This window comes from Mesoplodon mirus (assembly GCF_964341445.2).
Source record: "Mesoplodon mirus genome assembly, chromosome: 19".
Lineage (NCBI taxonomy): Eukaryota > Metazoa > Chordata > Mammalia > Artiodactyla > Ziphiidae > Mesoplodon > Mesoplodon mirus.
In genome coordinates, this window is record NC_138995.1 from 47,256,415 (window position 1) to 47,272,951 (window position 16,537).

Here is a 16,537-nt window from a genome sequence, read left to right on the forward strand (position 1 = left end):
GCCACATTAAACACCTCCACTCCAGGTCCTTGTCACTATTTTCTTAAACTCCATATAGTTCACTACTTATCAAAAACTTATTTGAGGGACTTCCCTGGTGGCTCAGTGGTTAAGAATCCACCTGCCAATGCAGGGGACATGGGTTCGAGCCCTGATCCGGGAAGATCCCACACGCCGCGGAGCAACTAAGCTCGCGCGCCACAACTACTGAGCTTGCGCTCTAGAGCCTACGAGCCACAACTACTGAGCCAGAGAGCCACAACTGCTGAGCCCGCGTGCTGCAACTACTGAAGTCCACATGCTTAGAGCCTGTGCTCCACAACAAGAGAAGCCACTGCAATGAGAAGCCCGCGCACCGCAACAAAGAGTAGCCCCCGCTCGCTGCAACTAGAGAAAGCCCACGTGCAACAACAAAGACCCAACGCAGCCATAAATAAATAAATAAATAAATAAATATTATTTTTTTAAAAAAAACTTATTTGAGCAGAACAATCAGCATTTCTGAAAGACTGGCTGAAAGATATGCAGTCCATCCGTTTCACCACTCTACATGCTCAGTTATCTGTGCCTGGATTAAGCCAGGAGAGAGCTACTTGTCTGGACCACTGTTTTTTGACTCCCCAAAGAATAATACCTATTGAATTGCACTTGATGTTCTGCCAGCTACCTACAATTAGAAGAATTTAAAAAAATAGTCTTTGAGACTGTTCGCTGTTTTTACTGTACCCATGGGGAAAATTTCTCTTGAGTCTCAGTTTTAGGATTATAAGGATGTCTCTTGAGCAACTGGTTTGTTTTAATCTTATGACCCTGTGAGTAGCATAAATGCTTTTATTTCCCTTCTTGTATTTGCTACTAGAATGCATGAGCCCAAATTTGTGGCTCATCTCTACTGAATATATTTTGTGTACTAACCTCGGTTCTGGATTAATCTTATTTTCTTTTCTATCTTCATTTTTCTTCTGCTACAATTTCTTCATCCATTTATGTTATATGAATTTTTGTAAGCCATAAATTAAAAATAAAATAATGTGAATTAAAATTATACTCACTAATGATAAACACTGGCATTTGTCTCTTCACCCCTTGAGGGTTATTGCTGTGTCTTGAATTGTCTTTGAAAGAATGAGTCTTATATCAGTTGTATCTGCAGAGAGAAAAACCCAAAGCAAAATAGGCTTTGTGGGCTATGTTCCTATTTGAGGTTTCAGATCATGATATTATCGATTTTCTGATTTAAGGGAAGTTGTACTCACTGGGCTTCAGCCGTCTCCCTCTCCCTGAAACCAAAGAACTTCGTCTTTTACCTATTTTGCATGTTGAACTTACGCCTAGAGTTTGTTTGCAAAAACGATTCTGCTAAAAAAAGAAAAAAATAGGAATAGAGGGTGTTTGAAAATCCCTGCTTTTGAATGAAATAATGCCATTTGCAGCAACATAGATGGATCTAGAGATTATCATACTAAGTGAAGTAAATCAGAACAAGGAAGACAAACACCATATGATATCACTTATATGTGGAATCTAAAATATAATGCAAATGAACTTATTTACAAAACAGAAACAGACACAGACATAGAAAACAAACTTAGGATTACCAAAGGGGAACGGGGTTGGAGGAGGGATAAACTAGGAGTTTGGGATTAGCAGATACATACTACTACATATAAAATAAACAACAAGGTCCTACTGTAAAGTACAGTGTACTGTATTCAATATAAACCATAATAGAAAAAATATAACTGAATCACTTTACTGTACACCAGAAACTAACACAACATTGTAAATCAACTATACTTAAATAAAAGAATTTTTTTTAATGAAAAAATCCCTGCCTTAGAATTTCTCAGTTCTAAGACCTATTGTAAACATTTACTAATTTTACACATACACACACATACAGTCCTATGAAATGGAGTGCTGAAGATGTGTATTCAATGGGAAATTATCAGAAAACCATGCATAAAAAACTGACAGCAATCTTTATTTTCTCCCTCCCTGATAGAAAATTCTTAACCTCAAGTCAGACGAACACATATTTAAATTTCTGAAGGCAAAATTTGGATTTGGAGCAACAAGGTATGACTGAATTTAAAGTCTGTGTTTGCTTTTTATATTAAATCAGCAGGGTCTTTAAAATGTAAGTTATCAGTTCTTAATTTCAGGTTTATTTTGAGGAAAAGTTGGAGGTTTACTTGTACTTGAATTTAATATTTTGCTTTCCCTTTGTTTCCTAGAGATTTTGATGCAAACCTGTATCTGTGTGAAGAAGCATTTGGCCTTCTGCCTTTTAATACATTTGAAAGGCTTTCAGATACTCTGCTTTTTTATGCTTATATATTTGTTCTGTCCATCACAGTGATTGCAGCATTAGCTGTTGCCTTCCGTAATCTCAGGTATGGCATGTTTCAGAAATCTAATTCTGTGCTTTAATGAACTTGTTCTGTGTCGCAGAAAAATTGCTAAATTGAAAATCAAAACATCAGATACGGAACAGAGTACAGTCATCTTAAAGGGGGAACGTACCCAAGTTAGCATGGACTGTACTCTCAGTTGGTAAGGGTGGAGTAGTTAAGAGACAGCAAAAAGTAGTAGATGCCATGCACACAGGTCTGGGTTGAAGTCCTGGCTCGCATACTTGGGAACAATGTGATCTTTGAGCCAGTTACGTAACCCTTCATTATTCCATTTCCATTTCTGGAGAATGAGAGCACTAAGAGTACTTACTCTACAGGGTTTTGTGAGAAATAAATAAGTGAAAATTACATAAAGTACTTAAAGCCGTGCCTCATGCGTAGAGTATATTGTGTAGATTTTAGCTATCATTAGCAAGTGTTATTATTATTGACTTGTAGTCTCTCTGTTTTGTTCCCATTATTAATTTCCTGTGTTTTTCTACCTTTCTTTCTCCAGCTGCCTTTTTTATTTTTCATGAACTGTCAAGAGTTAACCATTGTTTATTTGTTTTGTTGCATCTTGTTTAAGGGCTTATAAAGTTGGAATGGACCATAATTATTAGCATCTACTAAAAGTCTTAAGTATTAGTTGACAGTTTTTTAAAACTTAGCATGTTTGCTAATCTACTTAAAAGAGAAAGTCAGGGAGTATGAAGAATACCTACCTATCAAGCTGATGGAGGTCTTTGCATTTACTATCCGTGTTAAATTGAAAGAAGATTAAGTGTAAGAGGTTGAAGCTACTGTCATTTGTGGGAAAGTAATGAAGCCCAGAAGGAAGCCCTTTTCCTGTGTAGTTACCTTGCCAATTAAGGTGCTGGTGAGCTGTGATTCGCAGCCACCGGAGAGTTGTGCTGGAAGAAAGTCATTACAGTGAGCCCAGATCAGTTGAGGTGTTTTATGATTATTAAGAATGAAGCAACATTGAACCATGAAGCTATTTCATTGACTATAAACTATTTTAGTATCTTTCAGAAGTGTTCTTTTTATACCGAGTCCAAGATAAAAATTTAGCCCCATGAAAATAGATGGAAATTATTCTAGACAGTGTAACTTAATATTATTCCAGACACACCAGGTGTCGACAGGACTCTAGACAGCATGCAAATCAGGAAGTTCAGTTGGCCTGCAGTGTTGTGTGAAAAGGTCTGCCATGCTCGGCGTGAAGCTATGGGCCATCCTTGGAAGCTTATTTGGTATATGATTATAGATAAAGGTTTTACCAGGTAGGGATATTAGGACTTTATTAGAGGAAAGCACTACATTAATTAAAGTCATTTAAGAATTATAGTGTCTCAATGTGAATTAACATCTAAGTAATTTGAAGGATATAATATCAATGCCAAGTATTTAAAGTATTTCTACCTTCTAGTACTAGGAAGGATGGTACGATTACGTTTATGCACCGCATCTACATTAGTGTGCAGTATATAACTGAAAAGCATACCCTGTTCTATACTCATGGGATTAATAGAGCTTTCCAGCTCAGTTGTGGGCACCGGGAGAGGTGTTGCAGAATCCTCCCAGGTATCAAGGCAGGATGAGAGGGTGTGTTCTTGTCTGGAGTCATCTTTTAGTATCAGTGGAAGCCAGAGTTTGGTTTGTGATATATAATGTTTAAGTAAGGATTATCACCAGTGGTGAAAATTACCATAGAGTATCATTTTATTTTTCTTATGTATCTAGGGTGGTGAAAAAGAGGATTTCCAGGAAATAATAGGTCTGTAGGTACATAGAAGCATTGTACATATCCAAGTCTATTGGGTTTGTGTGAAGGATTAAGTGGGGCCTTTATAGAAGTACTGTTTTTATCCTCAGCTGGCAGCCCTTACTGTTGTTTCCTTCTCCCCTTGACAACAAACTGTGCAAATCTGAACCCACTCATCCATCTCAACATCATTCAAGTGGGGACAACCAGACAGTACGTGCTTCCCAATGTGGTGCAATATGGAATACATCATATCCCCATGAAGTGTACTTGCCAAAATAAATGAATTTGACTCTAATAATTAACCTCTAGATCTAATTACAAGTTTATAAGAAACATGGGAATAGAGAAATATATTAAATGGCACCACGAGGAGACAATCGGCCAAACCCAGAAGGTAGGAACAGTTATAGGACAAATGACGCATTTTCTTCAACGAGTAAAGGCCCTTAAAAGTGGGGAGGGGCGAGTACTTTTATTGATTGAAAGATAATTTAAAGAGACATTGATGAAATGCAGTATGAAAACTTAGGATCCTCATTCAAAGAAACCACCTGAAAAAAGCTATTGCAATAAATAGAAAATAGAACGTGAACTGGTTGTTAGATGATGTTGAAGGATTATTGTTAATTTTACGGGAGCAATCATCTTAATGTAGCCATATTTGATTTTTAAAAATCACGTTAGGATACTTCCCTGGTGACGCAGTGGTTAAGAATCTGCCTGCCGATGCAGGGGACACGGTTCGAGCCCTGACCTGGGAAGAAACCACATGCCGCGGAGCAACTAAGCCCATGCGCCACAACTACTGTGCCTGCACTCTAGAGCCCACAAGCCACAGTTACTGAGCCCGCATGCCACAACTAGTGAAGCCTTTTTGCCTAGAGCCTGTGCTCCGCAACAAGAGAAGCCACCGCAATGAGAAGCCCGCACACCACAACGAAGAGTAGCCCCCGCTCACCGCAACTAGAGAAAGCCCACGCAGCAACAAAACCCCAACGCAGCAAAAATTAAATTAATTTTTTAAAATATCATGTTAGTTATATGTAATGAGGTATTGTGGTAGGTTAAAAATGTGATCATTGGTTCGTAAAGGAACTGAATTCCAAGTTTATGGGTACATTTTTACTTATTTGTAAAAACTAGAAAAATATGAGTAACTACTATGACATCTCTAAAGATCTCTTGTAGTTTCAGTGATTCCAAAATAATATTTTTTTGCTATCTCTTATAATTTAAAGGATTGAAGGACTTTAAGGTTTTGCTTAAATTAAAATGAAATTTGTTCAATTTTAGTTACTCTAATTATTAATGCATTTATATTATGATACTTTTAACCTCATAAACAAATTCAAAATTGATCAGAGCTGATTCACTTTATCTTAGGGAAATAAAACATTTATAAATATATGAAGGCATAGGTTTCTTGTATCTTCTTTTTTTTTTTTAGTTATTATATATTTGGCTGCGTTGGGTCTTCGTTGCTGTGCGCAGGCTTTCTGTAGTTGTGGCAAGCGGGGGCTACTCTTCGTTGCAGTGTGGGGCTTCTCATTGCTGTGGCTTCTCTGCGGAGAATGGGCTGTAGGTACATAGGCTTCAGTAGTTGCTGCACATGGGCTCAGTAGTTGTAGCATGCGGGCCCTAGAGTGCACAGGCTTCAGTAGTTGCGGGGCATGGGCTCAGTAGCTGTGGCGCGCGGGCTTAGTTGCTCCGCGGCATGTGGGATCTTCCCAGACCAGGGCTGGAACTTGTGTCCCCTGCATTGGCAGGCGGATTCTTAACCACTGCGCCACCAGGGAAGTCCTTCTATCTTTTTCTTTAAGAAAGATTTAACAAAATTAAAATTAGTTACCCAGCTTTAATTTTTGTATATGTACTATTTTATGCAGTGATTCTACAAATCAGCAATCCATGTATAAAATGGGAGAGTACACAATCGGCCTGAAACCAGAAACTGCCTACAATTTAATACATACAATTCTGTTTGGATTCTTGGCATTGAGTACTATGAGGTATTTTTGTCTTATCTGTTTATTTTTTTATTTGACCACTCTTTACCTGACATAGTTTAGCAATATAATTTGGAAACTGATGATCATCTTCATTAATGATTATGGTTCCCATAAAAATGTCCTTGTTTACTATCTTCTCCCAATATAAAATATTATTTATAACCGTTTTTTTTTGTAATTACCAATATTCCTCTATTTTTACTTACCTGATGGTTCTCAAAAGGCAATGGAATTAATAAGTAACCCCTTGGCAATGGTTTCTGCATAGTTGTAGTAAGATTTTACTATCACAAATAATACAGCTGTCTTTACAGCTGTCTCAGACTCCACGTTTCTACACGGCTAACACTGTTGACCTTTGCCTGCTTCTCTTCTTACAGAATGAAGTACCTCTGGACATCACACATGTGTGTGTTTGCATCATTTGGCTTATGCAGCCCTGAAATATGGGAGTTGCTTCTGAAGTTGATCCATCTTTATAACCCAAAGAGGGTCAGTGCTATCTCCTTTTCCATTTCATTTTTATGACTTCTAGTATTTCTTTCATTATCAATTCTGTTGGTGTTTTTTTTTTTTCGGTTGTCCATACATCAGTTTGATAAAATGGATACTAAAATTTAAAGCTAAAAATAATTGATACATTATGATTTTATAAGAAATTATTTTAAAACAATTTTATGTTAAATTTTAGCTTTATTTTCTAAATCATTTTTTTCCAGACCATAAGTTAGATATGTTCATTATACAGAATTTGGAAATGCTGAAAAGCACAAAGAGGAAAATTAAAAATCACCAATAATCCCATTATCCAGAGTTATCGCTACTATTATTATTGTTAATTATTATAATATAAACATAATTACTACTAAGTGTACAGTAATGATTAATGGCCCATAAGTGCAGTTCTGGGTTGTTCTGCCCTATAAATTCACTAGGTGGCAATATGGTAGGAGCTACAAATAGCTTATGAAGGGTTGACTCAGTTGTCTTGGATATCGGAGACTCATGCTCTGTTAAATTATATTTTTGTTGTTTTAAAAAAAATGTATTTACAAAGCAAAAATGTAAAAGCAAAAATATTCCAAACACTTGTAATCTAAATAATGTCTTTCTCATATAGATATGTATAATGCGATATTCAATACCGATATTAATACTGCTGTATCTGTGCTGTAAGGTAAGGTTGATTGTCCTCATTCCTGTCTTTAATCTATTTAGCAGAATAATTGCTTTGACTCAGTGTACTTTGTGTGTCATTGGCAAGTAGAGTGGTTTGCAGAACTTACAGATATCTACTTAGCTGCTTCTTATGGAAGTTGACATTGATAGGAAGAGTGATGTACTTCCCAAAATGGGATTTAACAGGTAAAAACATTATAACAAAAAATACTACAATTTAATTATTCTAATTAATTTTGGTTTTGACTTACTAGTCAGCAGATGCAAATTCTGAAAATAAAGATGTTTTCAGACCTATTTTGAGGTGAATAAAGGAGAAAAATTAGTTTTCCCTGTTACCTGCTTTTTATAGAGTAAGATCCTAAAATGCATCTTACTTTAACCTACATAGTTTATTAGGTGCTTAAAATCATCTTTGTAAGAGGGCTGGGCACATATAAATACAGTCTAAGTTTAGCCTTGTTATGTCCTTCAGTTTCAGTAGGAAATAAAGAAATTCCTCATATTCTCAGTTGACTGATTTCTGAAACAGCATTAACTGTGTTTCAATTCTGAGACTCCTCCATATGAGACAGTGAGTCTTTCATCACATCTTTGAGACTTAAGGCTTGAATTGTTACCTGGGCAGGTAGCTTGGATTGTTTTATCCAATTGAGCTCTTAGGCTCTCTTTTTTTAAAAAAATCTTACATATTTTTTAAGTTTAGATTTTTTTCTTCAAACTTTATTTTAAGGTAGAACAATGGACTTCAAACTGTACTGTGTATAGTTCCTGATTTGGGAGGGCAGCTAAAGGGAGTGGGGAGGCAGGTGGGACTCTCCTACAGAAAGGATCAGCTATGGCAGCTCAGCTTCTGGGTTTATTTGCTTATATTTTCATGTAAGATTTTATTTGAAGCAAAGGTTTTAGGCTAAAAGAAATGTTTGATAATCACTGTTAGACAATTCTATTGTAAATATTTCAAAAAATTATGTTCTATCGTGTTCCTATTTATCAAAACATTTGCTGTTATGGGTGGACCACTGTGCCAACTCCCAGATACTAGAAAACATAGAAATAGGTCATTTCTGCCACCATGCCTCTGGGAGTTTTATTGCTCTACAGTAAATGAATGAAACTTCTTACAAACATCGAGAAAGCAACAGTTAAGGATTAGTCAGAGTATATGTTTAATGATGAATGAGTTAGCTTTATTACACATTGATTCTGAGGGATAAAGCACCCTCCTCACAGAGAAGATGCAGCTCATCATCATTCCTGTCTCACCACTGAAGACATACACACACCGTAACAGTCCTTTCCCACTGTCTCTGGATGTAGGCTGAGTTCCTTTATGTCTCAAATATTTATTTGAAAATTTGTTGATTTTTTAATAGCTACTTGAGGACTTAAGTCTCTCGTTCTTGATAACATTGAGGAAGGACATTATAGAAGAAATAAGCAAGCAGCATCAGCATCACCTGGGAACATGTCAGAAATACAGATGTTTGGGTCCTACTCCAGACCTACTGAATCAGGAGCTCTGGGAGTGGGGTCCAGTGATCCAGGTTTTAACCAGCCCTCCAGGTGGTGCTAATGCACCATCAAACTTGAGAACCCCCTGCAGAGAACAGGAATTCTCAGCAGCGGCACTGTTGACATTTTGTCTAGATAATTCTTTGTCTTAGTAGCTGTCCTGTGCATTATAGGACACTTAGCAGCATCCGTACCTTCTACCCACTACATGCCAATAGCACCAGCTTCCAATTGTGACAGTCAAAAAGGCTTCTAGACATTGCAAAATGTCCCCTTGCGGGCGTGGCAGAATCCCTCCCCCGACCCCTCTTGAGAACCATTGCTGTACAAGAACCAGTGATAGCACTGAAAAGGCCATCATTTCCTCAGGGAATCTTGAGATGTTCCCTGAGTAAGAGAGTTAGTAGTAATTCTGAAGAATCCTTCCGATGACAGATGGCCTGGCCCTTCTCAGTACTGGACTTCAGGAGAAATCCTAACGCATCCAGCTTTCACTGTACAAAATAGTTTAGGTATTTCAGCTTCTCAAAACTGTATTTGTGTTTTGTAACATACAAAATCACAAAGAAAATAAAGATCTTATGTATGAAACTGAATATGTTTTCCAACTATTGAACAGATTTATCTGTAAGAAATACGAACTAATATTTCAAAGCCTGATTTAAGTTTTACATAGCGCTTACAATGAGGATTTCAAATTTTCTTGTTCCTAATACTTATTTTGCTATATGTCTGCTTAGGATAATCCTGTTTAAAAGGGAAAAGTATGTGCTAGTCTCCACTCTAAAATCAAGAGTTTAATAAAATTATTGCTCTCGTGTTAATTAACTTATTTGGATACCTACAATCTCATATAAACACTGCTGATCATTTAGGAACAGCATTTAGTTAATTCAACATTTGTTGTCACGTTGTTTAAGAAGTTTATCATAAGACTGTGTTACCAGATATTAACATTTTCAGAATTAAGAGCAACTTTCAAACTAGAAAAATATCTAATAACAATTGAATTCACAGATTTCAAAATATGTTTTATACGAAAATAATTAAAACATCATTTAGAAGTTGGTATTCTATTGTTATCAAAATTAACAGGGATAATGGGTAATTGGAACCTTAGAGAGGTATCATGTAATCAGTAATTTTTATTACATCTCTTCTGAAACCTAGGACTAGTACTGCTGACACCTGATTTTCTGTCACCAGCAATTTTCCTGATTTACCCACCCAGGAGACAAGATATGAATAAGTAGTAAAAATGGCCAAAGATGAGATGACAAGATAAGAAAGTGATGGGGATAAAAAAAACAGCCATAGACCAGTCAGGTGCCACTTTGCTTCCAGTTAGTGGTTCTTAAATAAAAAAGATTATACTTGCAACTTTAATGAAGTGTAGATACATTATCACTGGGCTTCTATTCCAATATAGGAAATGAGTTCTGCAGTTCACCTTAGCATGTATTTAGATGATCAAGTCTTTTTAGCCAACGGCCATTTGATAAAACAGTGAACATTTAATTAATTGTTGAATTAAACAGACAAGTTATATTAGAAAAGCAGTGGATTCAGAGTGTACTTTTACATTATGTCTGCATAGCTTAAGTTACTCAAGTTGAGTAGGAGGCACCAGTGGCATAAATATAATACTCAGATGTACCAGATTTTCCTGGACTGTCCTACTTTCAAATATTCTTCTCTCCCTTTGTATCTGTAATTATGTTAATATTCATCAAACCATTTGTCCAGGTTTCTAGTTTAGACAATATAGTCACCATATCACACAATGAAAAGTTTCCAGTTGTGACTCTGCCACTCTGATCTGAGCACCTCAGGTTATCTATCTCTCTGAGCCGAGGTCTCCAGACTAGTAAAATGAAAAATAAATAGCCATGGTGATGATGCCTTCTGCGTCATCTTTCTCCCTGAGGAGTTGTGAGGATAAAATGAGATTCTGTATTCCAAAGCATTTTTGCAGCTCTAAAATGGTGCTGTCTTCTACAGGGTACATTCTACATTTAGAGACAAATTACATGAAGTTCGTTAGTCACATTTTTCTCATATCCTGTGAACTTTCTCATGGTTGCTATTCCTGTCATATCCAAATTAAAAATGTTTTACTAGATATTAACACCACATACAATAGCATTTTTATTAGTGTAAAATAAAAGCTCATTTTTTTTAAGTTGGCAACACCTCTACTTCTAATTAGCTCTAGCTCACAATAATTTTGGAAACTTTTCTCAGACTTTATCTCACTTACACTAGAAGGGTTGACTGCAGAAGTGAAGTAGTTCTAATATTCCAGTTACCACGTTTATTTAGTTCACAAGTTATATGCAGTTTCTCCTTTTTCACTTTAATCTTAGTGATAGCTGTGGGTCTGGGGGTGGATTTTGGTTTTGTTTAGTTTTGTTTTTAATTTCAGTTCTGGCCAGGAATGATGGATGAACTCTCCGAGTTGAGAGAATTCTATGATCCAGATACAGTGGAGCTGATGAACTGGATTAAGTAAGAGGATTTTTTTTTTTAACTTTTAAATTTAAAGTGCCTTTTAAGAGTCACTGTAGACCTCACTTGGTTTTTGGTTTTTTGGTTTTTTTCTGAATCTAATTATGAAGATCCATTCATTCTCAAGTTTTTCTTTAAAACTCTATATTTGCAAATAATTTCTTTCCATTCAAAAAAATATTCTCTCTAACCACAATCCCGTGAAGAAGGGAAAGTACCAATATGGAGAGGGAAACAGAATCAGAGGATGCATTTCAAACCAGTGATAGCAATGGAAATAAAGTTTTATATTCTCTGCCAATTTTATCTTTATCCTTTCTTTCATTTTAATACCATTCAAATTTTCTATTAATACTGACACATAAAGTATTCTTTCCTTGTTAATCACTTAAAAATTATACTGTAAACTACAGTTAATTAGAGTCATACTAGCTCAGTGCAGATTTCATTTTAACTAATCATATTGCCCAAGATTAGGCCTAGAGAAAATTTAAAATTCAAAAGCTAGAGCTTTTCCTTTCTTGAACATCATAATGCTTTCATGTTATATTGGTTTTTATTTTTGCCTGCACGGTTGCTTTGCCCCAGCATCCAGCATCAGAATGAGGCTTGTGTTTTTCCAAGTTTTGTTAATGAAACCTGCCTCCCACCAGCAAAAATAAACTTTTTTACCCAGAGCAGCATTCCTGTGCCCTGTAATATTGTATTTCCCTATTTTATAACCAGAAAGCAGCAGTGTAATTACTCACACTTAAACAGGTGTTGCAAATCTTACGTGACATATTCTGAAAGCATCGGCTCTATTGTCTCCGTGACGTAGACTTTTAGTAGCCATATTGGCACGTGCTGGTGACTAACGTTTACCAACCAGTACAGCTGAGCACTGCTCGTGTATGAAGAGACGGTAAACGTTTGGTAGCTTAGGTCTCTCGAGCACAATACGTGGATTTTATAGAGATTTGTCTCTAAAACATATATGTGGCTTTGGTCCCAATGTTGGTCTGGGGTGACTAGATGCAATGAGTATAATTTTTCATATATTTTCAGCGCTGAGAGTACGAAGTAGTGCTTTGTCTTTATATATTTATTTAACTTTAAATCATGGCAGACAATTTTAGAGTAATTCCTTCAGTATGCATTGTGTAAGGGAAAAGAGGGTTATTCATATAAAGAAAAGCTAATTACTTTTGCATTAGCTGTAGTCAACTGGAAATTTATGACATGTGCATCGGAAGGCGAGGCCGATATTTTCTGTTTTTCAAATTGTACCATCGATAGGAATGGTGTAGGGTACCCAGTCTGGTACCATCCTGAAGGTGGCAGATCTTCTGGATCTACTTGGATTGGCACTTTAAAACATCTCACCTCTACTCTCCAGCCTTTTAGGAATTAATTGTAGTGTCATTAAAATCTTATCCTAGCAGAGTTGTCTTTGGCTGTGTCAGACAGGATATACTTTTTGTAATGCCTTTATTTTCATGCTTTTGCTCACAGAAAATTATTTAAAATAATATTTCTGGTTCTGAAAAATTATGGATGAGAGCTTATTCCATGTGTAAAGAAGATAATCTTTTACTCTGCTTTTGGGGAAGTGGTCTTTGTTCTTACATTCTCCTTTTACTAACAGTTCTTCTCCCTGTATGTAGACTTACTCTTTTCACTTTTTAAAAATTCTCAGCAACTGAAGGATTTGTATTTTTCCAAAAAATTGGTTCTATTGTGATCTAATCTTGCCTGTTTTCCCTTCAAAGTCTTCAAATCTAAATTATTGTTTTTGCAAAATAGCTGCTAGGCATGTTTGTGAAATAAGCTTAAGTGATGATGAATGTATGCCAAAATAGGGTCTGTTTAGACACAAAGTGTATTTGTTTAAATCAACATTTAAATCAGCTCTGGTCTGTAGACTTCAATTCCAAACACAAGTGCATGCATTTATTATTCTGTCAACCTGCCCTGATTTCTTCTCTTTTTAAAACATAAAATATGACCTTCTACTTTCACTCCACCACCTTGATTAGTCACACAGTGTTTGTGATATTAGTAGGTCTGAGCTGTGCTAGAGAAAAGGCTGTGGGCTAAGGATACAGAGTGTATCTGAAAATCTGTTTGAAATTGTCTAAAGGCAGCAGCCAGACCTCTGGTCCCCACCCAGCACTGTTAGTGGGGGACATCTCCTCCCCATCCTGTCTGCTTCTGTTCTCAGATAACCAAAGTGATACACTCACATCTGTCCTTTGTCAGGGCGGTCATGACAGCATCTATTGGGGTGGGAGCGCAGCTTCCCTTACGGGATGGCTGCCTGCCCTCCAGGATGAGTGAGAACAAGGAAGAGTGACCTGCAGAAACTCGAGGGGACACAAATGACCCTCCACTTTGGCACAGGGCAATTCTTGCGTAAAGTGTTGAGAAGGAGCTACCGCCATCTCCCAGTCTGCCTCGTGTACTTGATGCTGGGGCTTCATGCTTGATGCTTCGGGATTAAATTCTCTTCAATCAGCAAGGATCTTTTGTTGCAGTCAGGCCCCCAGAGTCTTCCCTATGAGAAGTAGGGCGACATCCGTATGCCTTCCACAACCCCGGCCTGTGTGTCCACCGGGCTGGTTGCCTGCCTTCCACGTTATACTGAGGTGCTCCACGCCCTGTTTTCCAGCAGATTTAAATGCATGTGTTCACGTTAACCCCTTTTTACTGATGATGTTTCCTGAATACGAAGATTAAAAACCTGGTTTTTTGGTTTTGTTTTCTTACTTTCTGGTATCTCTCTCAGCAAAACCCAGGTGGTACTTTTATAGGTTTTATGTGTGATTAGAAAGCACATTTACTTCATCAAGGCCAAGTGTCACAGCAATTGGTAGTTCATACCTCGTTCCTTAGAGTGTTTCATTTTTGGCTCCTGAAACATTTCTTTGACATTATGCAGTTAAGATAGACTGTAGATTTGACTGTTTTGAAGTATGACATTTTACCTACTTGGCTTTAGGAGATTTTCACTAGAAATAGTTTCTTTCCAGTGATGAAGCCTGCATGTGCAATATTTTCTCAATGGACCTGAGAAAATGGACCAAACTTCCTTCACATTTAATCAAAGCAGAGGGAATTACTGTATATTTTAAACATGATGTGGGTTTTTTTTTTTTTTTTTTTTTTTTTCATACCAAGTCTTCAGGATCCAGATATGTTTTTATTTTTACTTTTTTTTTTTTTTTATAACAAATTTAATCAGTTATACATATACATATGTTTCCATATCCCCTCCCTTTTGCGTCTCCCTCCCACCCTCCCTATCCCACCCCTCCGGGCGGTCACAAAGTACCGAGCTGACCTCCCTGTGCTATGCGGCTGCTTCCCACTAGCTATCTACCTTACGTTTGGTAGTGTATATATGTCCATGCCGCTCTTTCACTTTGTCACAGCTTACCCTTCCCCCTCCCCATATCCTCAAGTCCATTCTCTAGTAGGTCTGTGTCTTTATTCCTGTCTTACCCCTATGTTCTTCATGACATTTTTTTTTCTTAAATTCCATATATATGTGTTAGCATACAGTATTTGTCTTTCTCTTTCTGACTTACTTCACTCTGTATGACAGACTCTAGGTCTATCCACCTCATTACAAATAGCTCAATTTCATTTCTTTTTATGGCTGAGTAATATTCCATTGTATATATGTGCCACATCTTCTTTATCCATTCATCCGATGATGGACACTTAGGTTGTTTCCATCTCCGGGCTATTGTAAATAGGGCTGCTATGAACATTTTGGTACATGTCTCTTTTTGAATTATGGTTTTCTCAGGGTATATGCCCAGTAGTGGGATTGCTGGGTCATATGGTAGTTCTATTTGTAGTTTTTTAAGGAACCTCCATACCGTTCTCCATAGCGGCTGTACCAATTCACATTCCCACCAGCAGTGCAAGAGTGTTCCCTTTTTTCCACACCCTCTCCAGCATTTATTGTTTCTAGATTTTTGGATGATGGCCATTCTGACTGGTGTGAGATGATATCTCATTGTAGTTTTGATTTGCATTTCTCTAATGAGTAAAGATGTTGAGCATCCTTTCATGTGTTTGTTGGCAGTCTGTATATCTTCTGTGGAGAAATGTCTATTTAGGTCTTCTGCCCATTTTTGGATTGGGTTGTTTGTTTTTTTGTTATTGAGCTGCATGAGCTGCTTATAAATTTTGGAGATTAATCCTTTGTCAGTTGCTTCATTTGCAAATATTTTCTCCCATTCGGAGGGTTGTCTTTTGGTCTTGTTTATGGTTTCCTTTGCTGTGCAAAAGCTTTTAAGTTTCATTAGGTCCCATGTGTTTATTTTTGTCTTTATTTCCATTTCTCTAGGAGGTGGGTCCAAAAGGATCTTGCTGTGATTTATGTCATAGAGTGTTCTGCCTATGTGTTCCTCTAAGAGTTTGATAGTGTCTGGCCTTACATTTAGGTCTTTAATCCATTTTGAGCTTATTTTTGTGTATGGTGTTAGGGAGTGATCTAATCTCATACTTTTACATGTCCCTATCCAGTTTTCCCAGCACCACTTATTGAAGAGACTGTCCTTTCTCCACTGTACATTCCTGCCTCCTTTATCAAAGATAAGGTGACCATATGTCCGTGGGTTTAACTCTGGGCTTTCTATCCTGTTCCATTGATCTATCTTTCTGTTTTTGTGCCAGTACCATACTGTCTTGATTACTGTAGCTTTGTAGTATAGTCTGAAGTCAGGGAGCCTGATTCCTCCAGCTCCATTTTTCGTTCTCAAGATTGCTTTGGCTATTCGGGGTCTTTTGTGTTTCCATACAAATTGTGAAATTTTTTGTTCTAGTTCTGTGAAAAATGCCAGTGGTAGTTTGATAGGGATTGCATTGAACCTGTAGATTGCTTTGGGTAGTAGAGTCATTTTCACAATGTTGATTCTTCCAATCCAAGAACATGGTACATCTCTCCATCTATTTGTATCATCTTTAATTTCTTTCATCAGTGTCTTATAATTTTCTGCATACAGGTCTTTTGTCTCCTTAGGTAGGTTTATTCCTAGATATTTTATTCTTTTTGTTGCAATGGTAAATGGGAGTGTTTCCTTGATTTCACTTTCAGATTTTTCATCATCAGTATATAGGAATGCCAGAGATTTCTGTGCATTAATTTTGTATCCTGCAACTTTACC

The 16,537-nt window shown here is 37.0% G+C and overlaps 1 protein-coding gene across 4 annotated transcripts in view; it reads left to right on the top strand.

Annotated features, from left to right (window-relative positions):
* The window catches only part of DPY19L3 (dpy-19 like C-mannosyltransferase 3), an 80,952-nt gene that overhangs the window by 47,443 nt on the left and 16,972 nt on the right, over positions 1–16,537 (top strand). For all 4 annotated transcript variants that reach the window (XM_082606253.1, XM_082606254.1, XM_082606255.1 and 1 more), the window contains 6 exons: positions 2,006–2,079; positions 2,238–2,396; positions 6,054–6,176; positions 6,557–6,668; positions 7,297–7,353; positions 11,296–11,378. In XM_082606253.1, coding sequence (XP_082462379.1) covers positions 2,006–2,079; positions 2,238–2,396; positions 6,054–6,176; positions 6,557–6,668; positions 7,297–7,353; positions 11,296–11,378 — 608 coding nt within the window. The remainder of the gene's footprint in view (positions 1–2,005; positions 2,080–2,237; positions 2,397–6,053; positions 6,177–6,556; positions 6,669–7,296; positions 7,354–11,295; positions 11,379–16,537) is intronic.